Genomic DNA, 17,615 nt, shown 5'->3' with positions numbered 1-17,615 from the left:
GGGCATCCACAGCTTCTCCGGGCAACCTGTGCCAGAGGTACTGGGAAACACTACAGTGTACAAAACGAAAGTCTGGGCACCATATATTAATCGCTGCCCAATTTAGGCAGGATAAGTGGTGCGGATTCCTTATTTTAAAGCTTTTTTTTTTTTTTTTAAGCCACCTCAATTAAAGACAGCGCCAGTTTTAAAAGGGAAAACGCAACGTCGCGCCACTCACACCGCCAGCCCCCCCTCCCCTCAGCGGCCTGACGTCATTGCAGGCGGGCGGGCGGGCGTGACGCGCACCCTCCCCTGCCCTCCCCGCGCCGGCGGGGCCGCGGGCGCTGATTGGCTGCCGCCTTCCCGCTTCCTCCTCGCCGCCCGAGAACCCGCCATTTTGAAAACCTTGTTGATTCCGGGAGGGAGGGAAGAGGGAGAAGGAGAGGGAAAGGGCAAGAGCGGTCGCTGGCTGTAGGGCTGCGCCGCGGCGGGGCGCGTGTGTGTGGCTGCGCCCGGACCCGCCTCGCCCAGCAGTAATTGCCGCCTTCAGCTGCTGCCGCCGCCACGCCTGAGGAGGGAGCCGGGGCTCGTGCTGAGGTGGGTCCTGCCGCCATGGCCGTAACGGCGCCCGAGAGCGGTCCCGCCTCGCCGCGCCCGGGCCGAGAGGGGACGGACTGTGACGGGCAGGAATGAAACGCGGCCGCCGTGCCGCCGAGCTCCCGTCCCGCCCCCGGGGACGCGCCGTGTGCGGGGCGCTTGTCACCGGGGCTGCGTCCCTCCCGGCCCCTGCCCGAGGCGTTTCCGGGGTGCTGCGGTGTCCTGCAGCGGGAGCCGAGGGAGGGCTGCGGGCGGTCCTGGCCCGGCTGCAGCGGGGAGGCGATGGCGCCTTGGCCGCCGGCGCCACCGGGCGCTGCGCATCGCCCTCGGTTTGCCCCAGCATCCAGCTGACAAATCGGGAAGGGGTCATAGGTGAAAAGTCCCCGTGTGAAAATTCCCAGCCGAGGGCGGGAGACCCTCTCCCGGTAAGGGGGGGATCCCAGAACCCTTTTCCCCTAAGCAAAATGTCGTCCCGAGCCCAGGTAGTGGAAAGCTAAGAAGTCTCTAACTTTCCTTTCCCCCTTCTGTTCACACTGAAAGGATAAAGAAAGACCGCCTGTAGTGCTTCTCTTGTTTTTACTCGTGCCTTCAAGTAAAAGTCAGTAATTGCCGTGAAAATGCTAGATTACTTACTACAAATGAAATGCTGGTAGTAATACCCTGGAGGATGTATTTTTCCCTGGTGAATTAGCCAGGAAACTTTACTTTTCCCCGTACTATTTGTAATAAATATTACCTCATGCTTTCTGTCATTTGGAACACGACTGATCTCTGGCACCTACTAATGCTGCACATAAGCAGCAGGTTTAAATGTTACTTATAGTACCTGATTACTTGCAGATAATATTTGTTTTAGTATTTCAGAATAAAATTGTTAATTGTGTGAAATTCTTTTCCTGATCTAAAAGGTGCAAATTTTTGAAAGCTAGAATTTAAAAAAAATGAAACATATGGTTATCTTACTCTATTGGATAGGTGTTTTCTGTTAGTAGGAAAATGGTACATGTGTAACTAAGATATTTTAGTTTTAAAGCTTACATATAGGCCACTTCAGATATTAAGAAAAGACTCTTATATATGCTAAGTATGAAGCATTTGTTCTTTTTTGTTGTAGATTTGCAAATTAAAACGGGAAGTATTTTCATGCCTAAAGATGCAGCAGCTGTCTAGGTTATGAAAGCCGTGTTAATGCTTTCCTGAATTGCTTGCAACTTTTTAAAAAATGTTTCTTTTCCCATTTCCAGTCTAAATAAGTAATTTGTTTAAGTTACTGGGAAACTTGTATGCATAGTTAACCATGATCAAGTATTAAGTTTATAGCAGGGTGCAGTAGAAAAGTGATATCTTAAAACACTGCAGTTTTTAATAGATAACAGTATCGGCTGCTTTGAGTGGGTGTTTCCGAATGCTTCACAAAAGCAGCTTGGAGACTTGTGTGTGAATAGAATTTATAACCTCTTAGAGTGTTCTTAACCAGACTAATTGCAGGATGATGGCAACTTCTTCTGAAAAGTTGTATGTATTGTGTGTATGCCAAACACCTTAGTGATCTGAGAATGTGAACAGTCACAGTACCAGCACGCTGCTTCTGCTGCACAAAGAGATAATTTTTGAAAGCAAGATTCCCATGTTTTTTATGGATGTTCTACTGATGATAGTTTCCCCTGACTTTTCTACAGGAGCATACACCATGTCTTCTGTTGATTCATCAAAAGAAGATACAATGTCATCAGAAAAAACAGATGAGAAACAACCTGAAACTGAAAACAAAGCTGAGGAAAGTGATGAAGATGAAGAAGAGGAAGAGGAGGAAGAAGAAAAGGGTACTTTTCTCATTGAATAAGTTGTTCTTTAATGGATGCCAAGCTATTGAATGCAGTCTCTTGTGATTTTGGCTAATTGTACAATTATTGAGGGGATTTCATCATGCATCTGTCTCATGGGTTATAATAGCTTCCCAGTAGCCTATAACAGGCAATGCTAAAAACAGCAGTGCTGATTAATCTCAGAAAAGATTTAAGGAATTGCCATCATCCTGGACTTCTGTACTAGGGATTTTTTTAGTTGATGTATAAATTTTTCAAGGATTATAGGAGATAGTGTCCCTTATCAAATTAGTTTTTGCCAGTAACACTCTGAAGTGATCTGTGTTTGCAAAAGGAAATCTTAAGTGTGCAGTAGTTTTGGAAGCAATATGAATGTCTTGTCTTAACTACAGTGAATTAATTTTCTGGATATCCAAATGTAATTGTATTGAGTCAGGGGAAATTCCTTTAGAATAATTTTGGTAATAAAAGATTGTGGCAATGTGATAGGGTGAGCAAGCAAGGCAAGTTTTTTGTTGTGGCATGTAATTGAAGGTAGTAAAGGAGAACAAAACAAGATGAAGGAACTACTAAGCAAAAATGATAATTTCTATTGAGATGTCTCCAGGCATGTGTTTTCAAAAGCAAAGCATTCATGGAAATAGAGCTGTAATGTGACACAGTGAAAACCAAGTCATTGATGCTCTTGGATCTTTGAAAGAGATGATTGTCTTTAGGAAAGGTAGAAAGAAGATGGATTATGCCATTTGGAAAAACAGCAGAGTAATTAGCATTGGATTTTCAGGAAAAAAATTATTTTTGCTCTGGTTTTGATTGTGTTCATACAATTCACTAAAGTCAGGACAGCCCATCTGTTGAGCTCTAAGGATAGTGTTACTTGAGGTCAAGTATGAAATATTTAGGTGAAGCTTTAGTTTTTTCTTTAGAGTGGTGTCATTAAATGAGTGATGTGCAGGGTGTATGTAAAACAATCTAAATGTATTCATTAGTAAGCAGTACCAGAATTACTGGTAATAATATTGTTGTATTCGTGATACTCGTTATTGTGCCCTGCAGAGTGCTTCTATGTGAACCCTGGGATGTCTAGCACAGTCCCACTGCACTTGTGCTTCTGCCTCTCCTGCTGAAATTGCAGGTTCTCCAGTCCAGTAGTGGGAAATAAATCTGTGTGCAGGCATCCTGGACCCTGCTTTTGCCCATCTAGTGGTAGTATTCTTCTTCAGAGTGCTGTGTGTGGAGCTGTGCGCATAGGGACTGCAGCATCCAAGGGGAATGTGTAAACAGGGTCAGTTTCATACCTGAAAATGGCAGTGAAAGGAAAGAAGGATGGATTTCTGAAACATGTAGTCCTGCAGTCTTCATCATGGTGGTAACTTCCTAAAGTTACCTCTAGGAAATGCCCAGTCTTGTCTTCAAGGTTACCTTGGATACAGGATAGCGGCGAAGGACTGGAGAGGCTTCTAGTTATGTATGTGCAGCTCCATTAAATCATATTGGCTTATTAGCCAGAGGTCTGACAGTGTTATAGTACCTGGTTATATCATCCTCCATTTTTGATTTGCTATTTCAAAGAGTCAGTGTTGTGTTGACTGTCACTTCAGTCAGATCTGCAATGAAGAACATTGTGGTTAAGGAAGCTCTTTTGCAGAGAAGAGTCTCATCGTTGAAGGAAAAAGGGAGAAGAAGAAGGTTGACCGACTGACCATGCAAGTGTCCTCACTGCAGAAGGAACCTTTTACAATTACACCAGGTAAGCTTGACTTCTCACATATGAATTGTGAGTGTTAGGAATGGTAATGAAAACTCCAAGGATGAAATTAATTTGTTGTAGGTGAGACCTAGTTTGAGTCATGATCCTTTTTAAAACAAATTTAAAATTATATGAAAACCCTCTTGTATTGTGTAGCATCAGTTTATACTGTTAAAGTTACATGATACTTAAACTACTTGGAATAGGATCTTTGGTACCTCACTACTACGAACAAAGGCAGGAGCAGCTAGAATACAAAGAAATGCCAAATCCTTGTACCCTGATCTAAGTAGTATCAAGTAAGGCAGGTAAAGACCCTGTTAGGATGCATGATAGGAAAAGTCCTGCTTAATGTTTGACCTATTATAATGTCTAATGCTGTTTTTAAGTAACTTCTTTGCTTAAAAAAAAGTAGAAATTTTAAGTTATAAACACATAGGTATATATGGATGTGATGAATAACATAAATGATTTTAATTGTTTCAGGAAAAGGACAAAAACTCTGTGAAATTGAGAGGATACAGTTCTTTCTGAGTAAAAAGAAGACAGATGAACTTAGGAACCTGCACAAACTCCTCTACAACAGGCCAGGCACTGTAAGAATTTCAGTCTTGTATATCCATTAGTTCTCATGTATAGTGAAAATGTTTGTAGCCAGTTTTTTACACTCGCACATATTGATCTATTTCTTCAGTGTTATTTATTACAAGCTACTTAGAAAATGAGTATTTGCAGGGCCAGTTAAGTAAGCCTCCTCCTTTTAACTCCTATAAACTCTCTTCCTATAAAAATCCTGTGGCAGGATGTACTAAATCAAAAATCTCTTGAACATAGAGTTGATTTTTTTTTATGGGGGAATGGTGGATTGCCTTACAAGGATGAGTTGGAAATAATTTATGGTTCACATGCTAAAAGCTGCTGACATGCAGATGACACTCAAAATACTCCATATATTAATACACAGCTGTTTATCTACTATTTTTCTCTTTGTTTGCTCTAAGCAGTAGAAAGAGAAAAGTGATAAAAATCACTATTAAGATTTTATATATAACAAGTTTCCTAAGACAATTAAAATATTATATTATCCATTTTGTATTTAAGGATGACACTTAAAATATAATGGCAAATCTTTATTAGAGTGCTTTATGTATCACAAATCATGCCTACAATTTCAGAGTAAATATGACCCATTTTCCTTGCTAATGGAGGCAAAATGTGAAATTGAGGCAGATTAACATGTACTATTTCTATACATTTACTATAATTATTGGTGCTTTTTCAAATATCTTGGTGTATTTTGGAGACTTGAACAGCTAACACAGAAACTAGAAATTGAGTATTACTAGTACAGATGTGTGCTAGCTCTAATTTCAGACCACTGCTTCCGATGCAGTGTTTGTTTAAATGTCAAAGAATGATCTGTAGCCACAAGTATTCAGTAAAAGAATATATCAGTATAGTTTCAGTCAAAACTATTTTTAATCACTTTTTGGGAACTCAGAATGCTGTTTAATATAGTGAAGGTCAGATCTTGTCTTGTATGCATGTTCTGGTATGTGCTTTTAATTGTAATTAACACTTCTAGTAAAACATACCAGTATTGCCTGCAAATTTTCTTCAGGTGTTGGACAAAGCTCTTAGGAAAAGGAGCTCAGCTTTGGTAAAATTATAAACTAGTGGGGAAATGGCAGAAACAAAATTTGTAGACATACTGAAAGCTAGTTCAAATTATTCTTGGTAGTTATAAAGAACACAGAGGATAGAGAGATCTGGGGTTGCTTTTTGCCTTTTTTTTTTTTTTTTTTTTTTTTTTTGTAAAAGGAGATGAAACAAAAACAAAACTTAAATACACTTGTGGTTTTGATGGGAGCAATTTTCCCATTATAAGGGCTGTTGTAATGGAAGTTCAACCCAGATCGGATATCAGGTGTAATGGTAGAAGTTGTAGATTGGGTGGAACATAAATGCAAAAAATTAGTCCTACTAGTGTGATGTTCAAAAACATAGTCAGGGTTCTATGTAAGACTTCAGAATAGCTAGTAAAGCAAATCTACCTCAGCAGATTATAGAATAAAAAATAAAATTCCCTATTTTGTTACAAATTACATGATTGAAAGCATGCAACAAGCTTCATAATATTGTAGTTGTGCAAACCTGTAAATCATCATGCAGTACATTCTAAATGAGCTTGAAATGGCAAGTGACTTTGTATAGTAAGTTATTAAAAGTACCACAGTCACAAGAAGTTGAGTTAATTCTTGTAATTTGTCTGTCTTGAGATAAGTAAAGGTATAATCAATGTAGGATAGAACTTCAAAGGTATAGCTTTGTCAACAGAAAGCTAAATTCTAGAACAGATTTTTCTTGTATGAAAGGTTAACAAATGTAATTTGATGAAATCTTTTAAACTACTTGCAATGAAAAGTAATCTGTGTGCTCTGTCCTAGGTTGCATCCCTAAAGAAGAATGTGGGTCAGTTCAGTGGGTTTCCATTTGAAAAAGGAAGTGACCAATATAAAAAGAAGGAAGAAATGTTAAAAAAGTAATGATCTCTTGATAGTTAACGTAGCTTGACTCATGCTATGCACTCTATTTTTTCTTTTTTTTTCTTCCACAATTTTACTTCAGATTAAATTTAAACTATAAGCCAGGTGTCTGTTTAGTAGAGCTCTACATTTTTTTTCTGAGTTCATTTTAATCACACAAACTGGTCTCTTCAGACAGCTGAAAATGTATTGAGATTATATTGTGAACATTTTACTCAAAATTCCTACATTCCTGACTTTAACTATTGCATACTAACTAGTAGATTCTTCTGCCAAGTGAGAGGAAAGCTTTATTTCCCTGGGGCAAGCCTAGTGGTGTGAACACCTTGTACTTTATTTGTGGTGCAAGCCTGCATCCTTCTATGCCTCAAAACCTTCCTGCTTCAGAATCAAAGCCATTTCTGCTTATTATATATTAAACATACTAGAATTGCTGTAGCAACTAGTCTCAGAAACTTTTTCTTTTTTACTGGCTCCCTTCATAAATTGTTTTTGCATCAACAGGAGAAGCTGCTGCAACTTAGTTTAGGCAGTATTGAAAGGGTTTAAAAATGCCCTTGCATATTTGTATAGCTAGTTGAAACAAATGAAAGAACTAGTAACATCTACACAATATATTCTAAAACTTGGGAGTTTTTTACTGCCTGTTTGCCGATAGTGGGAAGGATCCAGAATTTGGAATTTCCAAATTTTTCTTCTTCAGATATGCAGTTTTCCAAGAGTATGGTTTGTCAAATACATGGGAATATACAAGACAAATTCTATCTCCCAATGGGAGTTTTGACCGTTTCCCAAAGGTTTAATTGGCTAATTCCCCTTATCCAAAAAAAAGGCTGCAAAATAAAGTAATTTTGCACAATTTTTTTTCATCTTTTCCATACGAAACAACTGCTAGCAGCAATTGCCTTGGGTTGCATATGAAAGTGCAGAGACCTGTGTGCTTGCCTTACTGTGATAGCTTCTGCTGCTGTTTGTAGCTTGTGGAACACTAACTGTTGATAAGTTTGTTAATTTGTTGTGCTTCTGTGGTTGCTTTCTGCCCAGTCATTACACTTGCACGTCATATTTTAACAGCATTGAACAAGATGAACAAAGGTCAAGAACTATTTTGCAGAACCTTACTATGCAGGATATAGATCATAAAGAATGCAATACTTTTTAAGTTTTTTAACTATCCTATTATACAGATATACAGATTTGGGAATTCTGTTTTATTTTGCTTTATGTAATATAGTGGTGATTCTTTGCTTAACCATAGATAAGACTGGAAGTGTAGTTGACTGTGTATATATACTGTCAGGTGGCAGACACAAACCAGACAGTAGCTTCTAGCAGTCAGATGTTGACTGTTTAGTATGTGATACTGAATCTCTTTTTTTCTTTGCTTTTTTTTTTTTTTTCTACAGATTTAGAAATGCGATGTTGAAAAGTATCTGTGAAGTTCTTGACTTGGAAAGATCAGGAGTTAATAGTGAGCTCGTAACCAGAATATTAAACTTCCTTATGCATCCAAAATCTTCGGGCAAGGTGAGATACAGGTTGTTATGCTTGCTTTTATAGCTCTGTTCTGATGGAAAATGCATCTGTTCTCTATTGCTCATTGTTTGCTTTTTTCCAGTGATAATACAATTTCTGTTCTAACTTACTGAAGTAGGAATAATGTCTTGAAAGAGAGTAGTTCTACTACTGCAGGCATCCATAATGGGGTGAGGTCTTAAATAGAAATTCTGTTTGTATGTGGGTATACCCATTGCACACTGTTAGTGCACAGAAGTGTGAGTTCAATGCATGGAGCTAAATAGGATGTTCATTCCCAAATACAAATTAGCCTCTGCTTTGTGCATGGAGGAGAATAGATACATGAAAGGACGGGAAAATCAAGTGTCAGATGTTACTTGTGTTTGCTGTATTTGGCAAATATATGTCATCACATTTGGACATCACCAAATGGAATTTGTTGCAAGGATACAAAACCAGTGCACTAGATTCAGAGTGCCACTGCCAAGACTGCTAAACTCTGTTGTTAATCTTCTTGGACTTTCAGTTTTTAATCTAAAAGTAATACTAAAATAGTTGCACTGTTGCTCAGGAAACCAAATCTATTCCCAGCAAACACTGGGAAGTGATGTGAATAAGGGATTGGCATGCTGTTTAAGGGACACAGGTACTGAGTTACTGCAAACTGCGGGTTTGCATAAGATGTGACAGAATTCTTGCATTTAAGTCTTAATTGCCAGCTGTCTTGTTACCAAAGGAAAAGGCTTGTTTTATGGATTGGTAGGTAAAAGATCAATCTAGAAATAACTTTTCTTGCTTCCCTTCCCTAATGCCCAGTCTTTGAAGATTTGTTTGCTTAGGGAAGGTGTGCACTTAACTTAGAGCAGAAATTTCATTTTGCTCAACTCTGTCTCAATAGTGGATATTTGCTTGCTGCAAAGTATTATGACTTACATGTACATAAAATAGTCCTGGGTTTTTTTAAGACACCTCTGTATTTGTTTACTATTCTTTCATGTGACTGGAATGAATTTATCTTTTTAAAATTCATTTTTTGTATTCCTACTTGGATTACACACATCTCTTGTCTCTCAGCCTTTGCCAAAGTCCAAGAAACCACAAAGCAAAGGTGGCAAAAAAGAGAGCACTAGCTCTCGAACAACAAGAAAAGCAAAACGTACCAAGTACCCAGAGATCTTGTCAGATGAATCCAGTAGTGAAGAGGATGAAAAAAAGGAAAAGGACGAGTCTTCAGAAGAAAAAGAAAGTGAAGATGAGGTAATGAGTTGATTTGTTTGTTTTTCAGCATTATGTCATTGCTATCAATTGGTAACTCTTGGAACACAGCTGGGGAGTAAGTGATGTTTAACTGAAAGAAAAGGGAACACATCTGCAATTTATAAGCTGTTTTCTTAAATTGTTAGTGTGTTGAATTTAGAGAATCATTTAGATTAAAAGGCAAAAGTTCTGATTCTTGGGTGTATGTATGCAACTTATAAAACTATTTTCTATGTCTCATTTTGGGGCAGCCAGGATTGCTGATGTAGTTGATTGTATTTCTTATATAATTTTGTGATGACTTTATTGTAATTTCATAATGCAGTGTTTGATTTGATACCTAGGACTTAACTTTGAACTTGCTAGGAGTCACTGACCTACCTGACTGCATTGGTTTGGGATCTTGTTTCCATATTCCTCCTGGATTTTATATCTTAAGCTCTCTCCTCAGGTTTTATGTCTTAAAGTAAGCAACATAGAAGCAGCCTTAGAAAGATCCCTGCAATCTCTGAAGTGTCTTCATCTCTTTGTATTTTGTATTTTCTTTAAAAGTTTTTTGCATACTAGGGAAGAAGCATCAAATAATGGAATAGCTTGGGTTGGAGAAAACCTTTTAAAGGTCGTCTAGTCCAATCCTCCTGCAATGGGCAGAGACATCAGATGGATCAGGTTGCCTCATTCAACCTGGCCTGGAATGTTTCCAAGGATGGGCATTCACCGCCTCTCTGGGCAACCTGTTTGTGTTTCACCACCCTCATTGTAAAATAAATTCTTCGACATTTGTCCTCTAAATCAACCCTTCTTTGGTTTAAAACCATCACGCCTTGTCAGACCCCTGCAGCAAAGTGCAATTATTCAAACTGCTGGTGTCCAAGAAATTTCTTTATGGAAGCTGTGGATCCCTTGGCTGTAATATAAGGCCACTGTTTATTTGGGTAACATTCTGTCTGTTGAAATGGAAGTGTGCCAGGCTGTTAGGTTAATACCCTGAGCTATAGGAAATTGTAGCAATCTTTAGTTGAAAGGCAATTAATGTAATTTAACAGTTTGTTTTGTTGGGGTCATTTTGTTAGGTGTTGGGTTTAATGTAAAAAAATGGTTCAAGGAAATTGCTATGCCTCTGTGAAGCAATGTTAATGCTTACTGTGCCTTTATCTTTACTTAAAAACGGCAAATTGAAAGAGGGTTGAAATATTAAAAGTTGACATATGTGTTAATTTCTTTAGGAAAACAGGCTTTTTACTGTGAGGAGAGGAGTATCTGTTTCAGAGGCATTTATTGTCACATTTCCAAAAACTCATTTATTTTTTAAAAAACCCAAAAATCGAAAACCCTCCAAACAAACAAAATTCTAACAAACAAAGAGGCCTAAACAGTAAACTCCATTGATCTAACTGGGTAATCTTTGTCTTCTTTCAAAAGGTAGGAGTTAGGTATGTCTGCAATGGCTGAGTGGACTAAGTCTTCAGAAATTGAAGTTTAGGTACATGGAATAAAAGCACAATTATTCCAAAACACTGGTTTGTCAAATTAGTTTGAAAATATGACCTGATGAGATAGAAGATGTCTGTCTGTACAGCATTAAGATTATGGCATTTTTAAAAGAGTTAAGTTTGTGACACCTTTTGATATACTAGAGTTAGAAGGATGTAGGCAGTTGTATCTGTTCAGCTGCACCAGCTCTGTTGGAAACTTAGTCATGGAGTGGCTGGAGTAAATTGTCCTTGGAGTTGGAAATTTTCCTATATGGAAAAGAAGTATGGATTGTTGTAGTAATACCCATTATTTTATTTTTTTTATTTTCTTTTTGTAGCCCCCAAGAAAAGCATCTAAAAGAGAAAGATCTAAAAAGACGACTTCTAAAACCAAGAAAGCTGTGAAGGGTGCAAATGTCAAGAAGGCAGACAGCAGCACTACTAAGAAAAACCAGAACAGTTCTAGAAAAGGTAAATGCTTTAAGTTTTTCATCATGCATTGCCCTGTAGCTTAACTGCCATGCTTATTAGAAAGCAAGCTTTTGCACGTAATGGAATTTGGTAAATTGTTGGTTTGCTACTTGGTGTTTCTTTTCTTGAAACAGTACTTAATAAAAAAAGCTGTTGGTTTGGATATATTTCATGTATTTCCTGCTGTGTGCATATATAGATTTGGTTTGCATATAAACTGAAAGTATCCACCAAGTTCTCCACTTTGCTGGAAGAACCATTAGTAAAGTTCTGTTTGAGCCTTTACAGTGGCTTTATGCAAATCTTGAAATTGATCCAGTGGTGTGTATCCCATGTATGTGTCTTTGGTTCAGCAGCTTGATACGGGTTTTTTGTTAGCATGGATATGGTTTCTCCATGCATCCTTTTGCAGTTGTTTTCTGATATCTCACGATGTGCATAAAGGATATACAGACAGAGAGTTTCTTAATAACTCTGTAAAGATTGCAGTAGTGAGGGTGGAGACAGGGTTGTCTTCCCAAGCACATTTGCCAAAAAAGGCCTGGGCAGGGGCAGAAGGTTCTTGCAGACAGCTGATGGAGGCCATTCAGCAATGGGCACTCTTGATAAGGAGCGCTGACAGCACTCGGGGCTCTTGCAGCAAGTGTGGGGCCAGTGGCTCAGGGAAGTGACTGGCACCCTGTTCAGCACCTGTGATCTGGCCTTGGCAGCAGGGTCCAGCTGTGGGCTCCCTGGAGCAAGGCAGGCATGGACATCATGGAGCAAGTCCAGTGGAAGGGCACCAAGATGATGAGGGGGCTGGAGCACAGGGTGGAGGAGGGAAGGCAGAGAGAGCTGGCCCTGTTCAGCCTGCAGAAGAGATGGATGAAGGGGGATCATCCTGCAGTGTGCAACTCCCAAATGGGGGAGTATGGGGAAGGCAGGGTCAGGCTCTGCTTGGAGGTGCACAGGGAGAGGATGGAAGGCAACAGGCACAAGTTGCCACCAGGGACACTGCAGTTATTTGTGAAGGGAAGAAACTTCACCATGTGGGTGGTCACAGAAATGGGGCCTGGAGGAGCAGTGGAATCCCCAGTGGTGGAGATGTTTGGACATCAGCCTGGCAGAGGCCTGAGTAACCAGCTCCATCTTGGCCCTGTTTCAAGTAGCAGCTTTGGTACCAGATGATCTCCAGAGGTCCTTTCCCACCCTAAATTCCCTGTCACTCTGCAATAGTAGCCAAGTCTGTCACAATTGTAGTCTGAGTTACTAATGCAGTTTATATTCATGCTGCAAAAGTACTTCCTTTAATGCTGGCACTGGCATATGCATGCTTACAGTACAAGCGTCAGGTCAGGTTAGTTACCCATCTTGTCAGTGCTTTGCTAAAAGGTGCAGGCCAACTCTTGGGCATAGAATTATGCAAAATTTTTTTCATAGCCTTATTTCTCAGCAGTGTAACTGAATTCAGTGTATTTTCAGTTTGACTTCTAAATGTGGCTGTGTTGTATGTATGCCTTATTTTGTCATCAGTATATACATGTACACACAAGTGTTATATATGTTTTCCTTTAAGTTATGTAATATATTTGTAATTTCTTATTTATCCTCCTGCATTTCTGTTTGCAGTGCAAAAACCAAAATGTTAAGTAGGTCATTCTGTGAGGTCATTATCTAGTTTGTTTGGCATCTGCTCTGAATTTTGTCTTGGCAGTAGAGGAACTGGGTGGATGTTGGAATCATTCAGTCTAATTCATTTTCTGCTGGAAAAGATTGTAAGAGTGTCCTGTGTCCCTTCACTTAACTTTGTAAACAAAGTTCTCCCTATTTGTTCTCTTCTCATGGTGCTTTCTGATAGTAAGTTTGCAAAATTACAAGAGCCTAGTGTGTGACACTGTTAGGGAAAAAAAAAAGATATAAACTCCTTTTTAAAGGAAATAATTACTTTTCATTTTCTAAGGGCCATAATACCTGAATTAGAATTGTTGTAATAAGTATTTTTCATTAGTTTGATACATGAAATTAATCCCATACTTTTTAGAGTTCTTGTTGATTTGTAAACTGATGGTTCCTCAGTAATTACACAAATTCATAAATGTAGTACTGTTGGCATTAGCTTTGTTTTTAAATGGATAGTCTAGCAATATGTCTATTTTAAAGGAAAACATCTGGATTGGATGTTTGTTGAAAGTTATGATGGCTTCTGTTTTTAAGGAAGAAACAGACAAACTGAAAACTAGTACAATTCAATTTGTTCTTCCTATTTAGAAAGTGAGTCTGAGGATAGTTCAGATGATGAACCTTTAATTAAAAAACTGAAGAAACCACCCACAGATGAAGAACTGAAGGAAACTGTCAAGAATTTGTTGGCCAATGCAAATTTGGAGGAGGTTACAATGAAACAAATCTGCAAAGAGGTAAGTACAATTTTGCAGTCTCTTCATAGGTAGTGGATTGTGCATGAACTTTATCATCATTTCAGAAATGGAGGTTTGTACTCTGTTGTTCAGAAACTAAATAGTTTTGCATTGGTTTATTTACTTGGTGATAGCTATAACAATGAGACCTTTAGTCTTTAGATATGCAACACTGATATCAGCATTAAAAGGGAAATATTAACTACCTGGAAAGTAGCAGTATTACGTCCAAACCAAGTGCCATGTGTGATAGTACAAATATCTGACATGTTTAGACAGTGCAGCAGTTTTGCTGCTGTCCATAGGGGGAGGCTGTGTCCTGTGCTCTGTACATTTCTGCTGCTCACTTGCACACTCTTTATTGCTGAATGAAGTCCATTCAGCTGTGTCCTATCAGCATATATCAGAATAGTTCTCAGCTGAGTTAGTGAGTTGAATCAATTCAGCACAAAATCCAGTAATTGTCAGAACACGTGGGAACCATGTGGCCAGAAAAGGGGAAAGTGACCAAAACACAAACAGTACAATTACCTTTATATTTTCTGGTTAACTCACATGTTTAGTTTTCCTGGTAATTTCAAGAAATTGTCTTGAGAAAACTAAACCAGAAGTTATGAGAAAACTGTATGTAACTTCTTTTCATATTTGTAGTCATTCTAGAAGTCTGAAATTTGGCATGCTGAAATAAAATACTCTGAATTGGTTGTCAGTATTGGCATCTGTTTTTTCTCTGGTCCTCTCCCAAAGAGTAGTTGTACCTAGTTAACCAAAGAGTAGTTGTACAATAGCACTCAAATATGTTGACTCTTCTGTTAGTCTCTTGAAAGGATCACAGTTCTACTTATTATCAAATACCAAGGCGTCTTTGTTTTTCATTAATTGTCTGGCTTCCTACACTAATGCAGGGCTATCTGACTACTTAAGAGAGCATTTAAAACAAAAATTGGAGAATTGTATGACATGGCAAGCTAAGCATTTCAGTTTGTTGATGTGAAAAATTATAGTACCTGTTTCATCAGTGACCAAACATAAAAGAGTAGATACATTTAAATATTTATGTGGTCAAAATAAAGACAGGAAAATAAGCTTGTGTCTTTCCCTAATTAGCAGAGGGCATTTTGGCAGTTGTATTAGAAGCACCAATGTCAGTTTTTGCACTAATTTCACTTAAGCTTCTTCTACTCATACCATCTATTGAATGAAAGTAATTTGAGGTTTGTTTTATGTTTTTGTTTTGTTTTTACTTTTCTTTAGGTGTATGAAAAATATCCTAGTTATGATTTAACTGACAGAAAAGACTTCATTAAAAAAACAGTAAAAGAGGTAAAGACTTTATCATTTAGGAAATACTCTGGGTTGGGGTGGGTTTTTTCTTTTTCCTCCAGCTTGGCATGGCATCCTCTCACACCAGATTTAATAGCTTTTTGTATAATACTGAAAGTTTAGTGCTCACCTAAACATAAACTTTTGATGTTTGGTTAGAATTTTTTTCCCTTGTGTTTCCATCTTTAAAAAAGTAATTGCTTCAGATTCTTTTCTTAGCATGCCACTACTACTCTTACATATTTCTTTGGTAAGCATAACTAGCATTAAGGTTATCATAGTTTTTGATGACTTGTACTCTGAAAGCTGTGAATGTGCTTTAACTTGTAACCTTGGCTACAAGATGCACTTTAATTCAGGCACTGGCCACATACATTCATAGATAACAATGCATGAGGTTGTACAAGCTCAACAGACCAGTCACATAAGGCAAAAGAGAATAAAAACAGATAGCTTTTCTCTATCCTGGTGGTACAGTTATTGTAACTGGTGGTACAGTTGTGGTAACTGGTGGTACAGTTATGATGATGATGCCTTTGAGTTTGCTGTGCTGAAGATCAGGCCTTGCCTACTGTACTTAAGATAGAGGGTTTATTGTCTGAGCTTTGTAATTTGTAAAAAAAAATCAGGTTTCATTACTTTTTCTAGCCCTGAAACTAAAAATGGAACCGTAGAAGTGGGGTTCACTTAGTTAATAAAGTAACTTCATTTTCCTGTGGCTTCACTCAGAGATGTTGATATATGGCTATCTAGAATTGCTGTGTCTATGTCTTGTGCATAGACAAGCAAGATAGTGTCCTGTGTCACTATCAGCAAAGGCATGAATGAGCAATTTGTTTGCTCTAGGGATGTTTTTGGGTTTTGTGATAGCAAAAGGAGAGTGTATTTTCATGATAATTTGATACAAAAGGAGAAGTTATATGTGATGGCATTGAGAAAAAGGAGAAAACTAATGGACTTTTCTTTTCAGTTGATTTCATGATCTGATTTGACTGTGGGAAATGAAGATTCCTGGGTTTATGTTTCCATGGATTTGAAGATCTGATAGGCACCAGCAAAAGGAATGTGTTTTACCCTTGTGGTATTTAGTCAGAGCTAATTCTGCTGATCTGTTGTTAAGAGTGTTAATGTAAATTGCTTTGTGTGGTATTTTTTGTTGTTAAACAGAACTGCATTTGATGCAATTTTTAGTTGAACATGCTTAAGTTTCATGCATGGCAATAAATGTTCCCTTTTTATAGTTTTGTACATTTTTAATTGCATTGTTTAACTAGATTCATTAGAGCCATTGTTGCTTTTTAGCGTGGATTACCAGCGTACAGGAGATTTTAAAATCTACTAAGATGAAAGCTGCTTATCTACACGTATACATGCAGAGACTGGAATATTGCAGTATTGGTTACAAAGATTTTGAATACATATTCATTCTGAAAATAAGAGTTAGTCACATATTAATCTCTTTTATAGTCTGATACATTCTACAGATACAGAATTATTCTGAAGCTAGATTACAGTCTTGCATGTGTAGGCACTGAAAGAACTCTCACAGCATGGTAACTAATTGGCATATAGATGTTATTTTTGTACTTTCAAAAGGCTTTTTTTGTGTATATAAAGTTATTTCATTTTTCTTTTGTGCAAATCAGTTTTTTAATCTTGGTATTTTTGAATTTATGACATGAAATGTCAGTGTTCAGCAGTGAGGTAGTGATAACAAGTGGTGTGCAGAAGTTTCATGAGAATGAGATGAGGTTTCATGTTTGTCTCACTTTGTACAACAACTAAACTGTAAATTTATCCCAGTAGTTTAACTTTATTCGAAGACTACAGACATTGTTTCAATGTCTTAGATGTATTACATAAACTCTCTCCAAAGGCAAAAGGAAAATTTCTAGCATCTCACAAGTGGGTATCCAAGATATACAGCTGGAGGCTTGATAGCTTTGGAAATCAACAGTAGGGCTTCCAAATCAGACAGCACCGATGTGAACATGTGTTTAACCTCTCTTCTGTGTGGGAAGGCTTTTCTGAACCTGAGCTTCATTGCCTCAGCATGAACATTGGTACTTGTAAGCCTGCAGTCTTGGACTTTGCTGGCAGCTTTTAGGATCAAAGTGAACTCTGTGCATAAGTTTTTGTTTAGGTTTTCTCCATACACCTTGTTTCTAATATAGGAAGTCCTACACTTGTCATGAAAGTAAGAGCTGCCAAAGTGTGGGCTGCCATTCACACCGTGAGCACAGAATCCCTCTGACTAGTATTGCTGGAAAGACAAAGTGTATTTTTTTGAATTTTATTATTGTACAGTTGAGAAGTAAGGGTTCATAAATTATCTAAATTCCGAAAATGTTCAGCCAGTTAGACTGTTGATCTTACACACATTTTTGAATTTCTTTGCGTGTAATCATTTATAATAAGGCTGAATGTAATGGGGATTTTTTGTATTCAATAAATGTCTTTCAAAAAAATGTAAA

The 17,615-nt window shown here is 38.1% G+C and overlaps 1 protein-coding gene across 1 annotated transcript; it reads left to right on the top strand.

The window, feature by feature from the left end:
* Nucleotides 1-329: 329 nt before the first annotated feature.
* Nucleotides 330-17,615, top strand: DEK (DEK proto-oncogene). The gene is made up of 11 exons (XM_012571791.5): nt 330-579; nt 2,259-2,402; nt 4,054-4,155; nt 4,642-4,751; nt 6,603-6,697; nt 8,108-8,228; nt 9,294-9,476; nt 11,290-11,422; nt 13,670-13,818; nt 15,073-15,141; nt 16,112-17,615. The coding sequence occupies exons 2-11, from the start codon at nt 2,270-2,272 to the stop codon at nt 16,121-16,123; spliced, it is 1,107 nt and encodes a 368-aa protein (XP_012427245.1). The 5' UTR covers nt 330-579; nt 2,259-2,269; the 3' UTR covers nt 16,124-17,615.

This window comes from Taeniopygia guttata, chromosome 2 (genome assembly GCF_048771995.1).
Source record: "Taeniopygia guttata chromosome 2, bTaeGut7.mat, whole genome shotgun sequence".
In the NCBI taxonomy this organism is placed as follows: domain Eukaryota; kingdom Metazoa; phylum Chordata; class Aves; order Passeriformes; family Estrildidae; genus Taeniopygia; species Taeniopygia guttata.
Note: the sequence above shows the minus strand (reverse complement) of the source record. Positions and strands in the feature narration are given on the sequence as shown.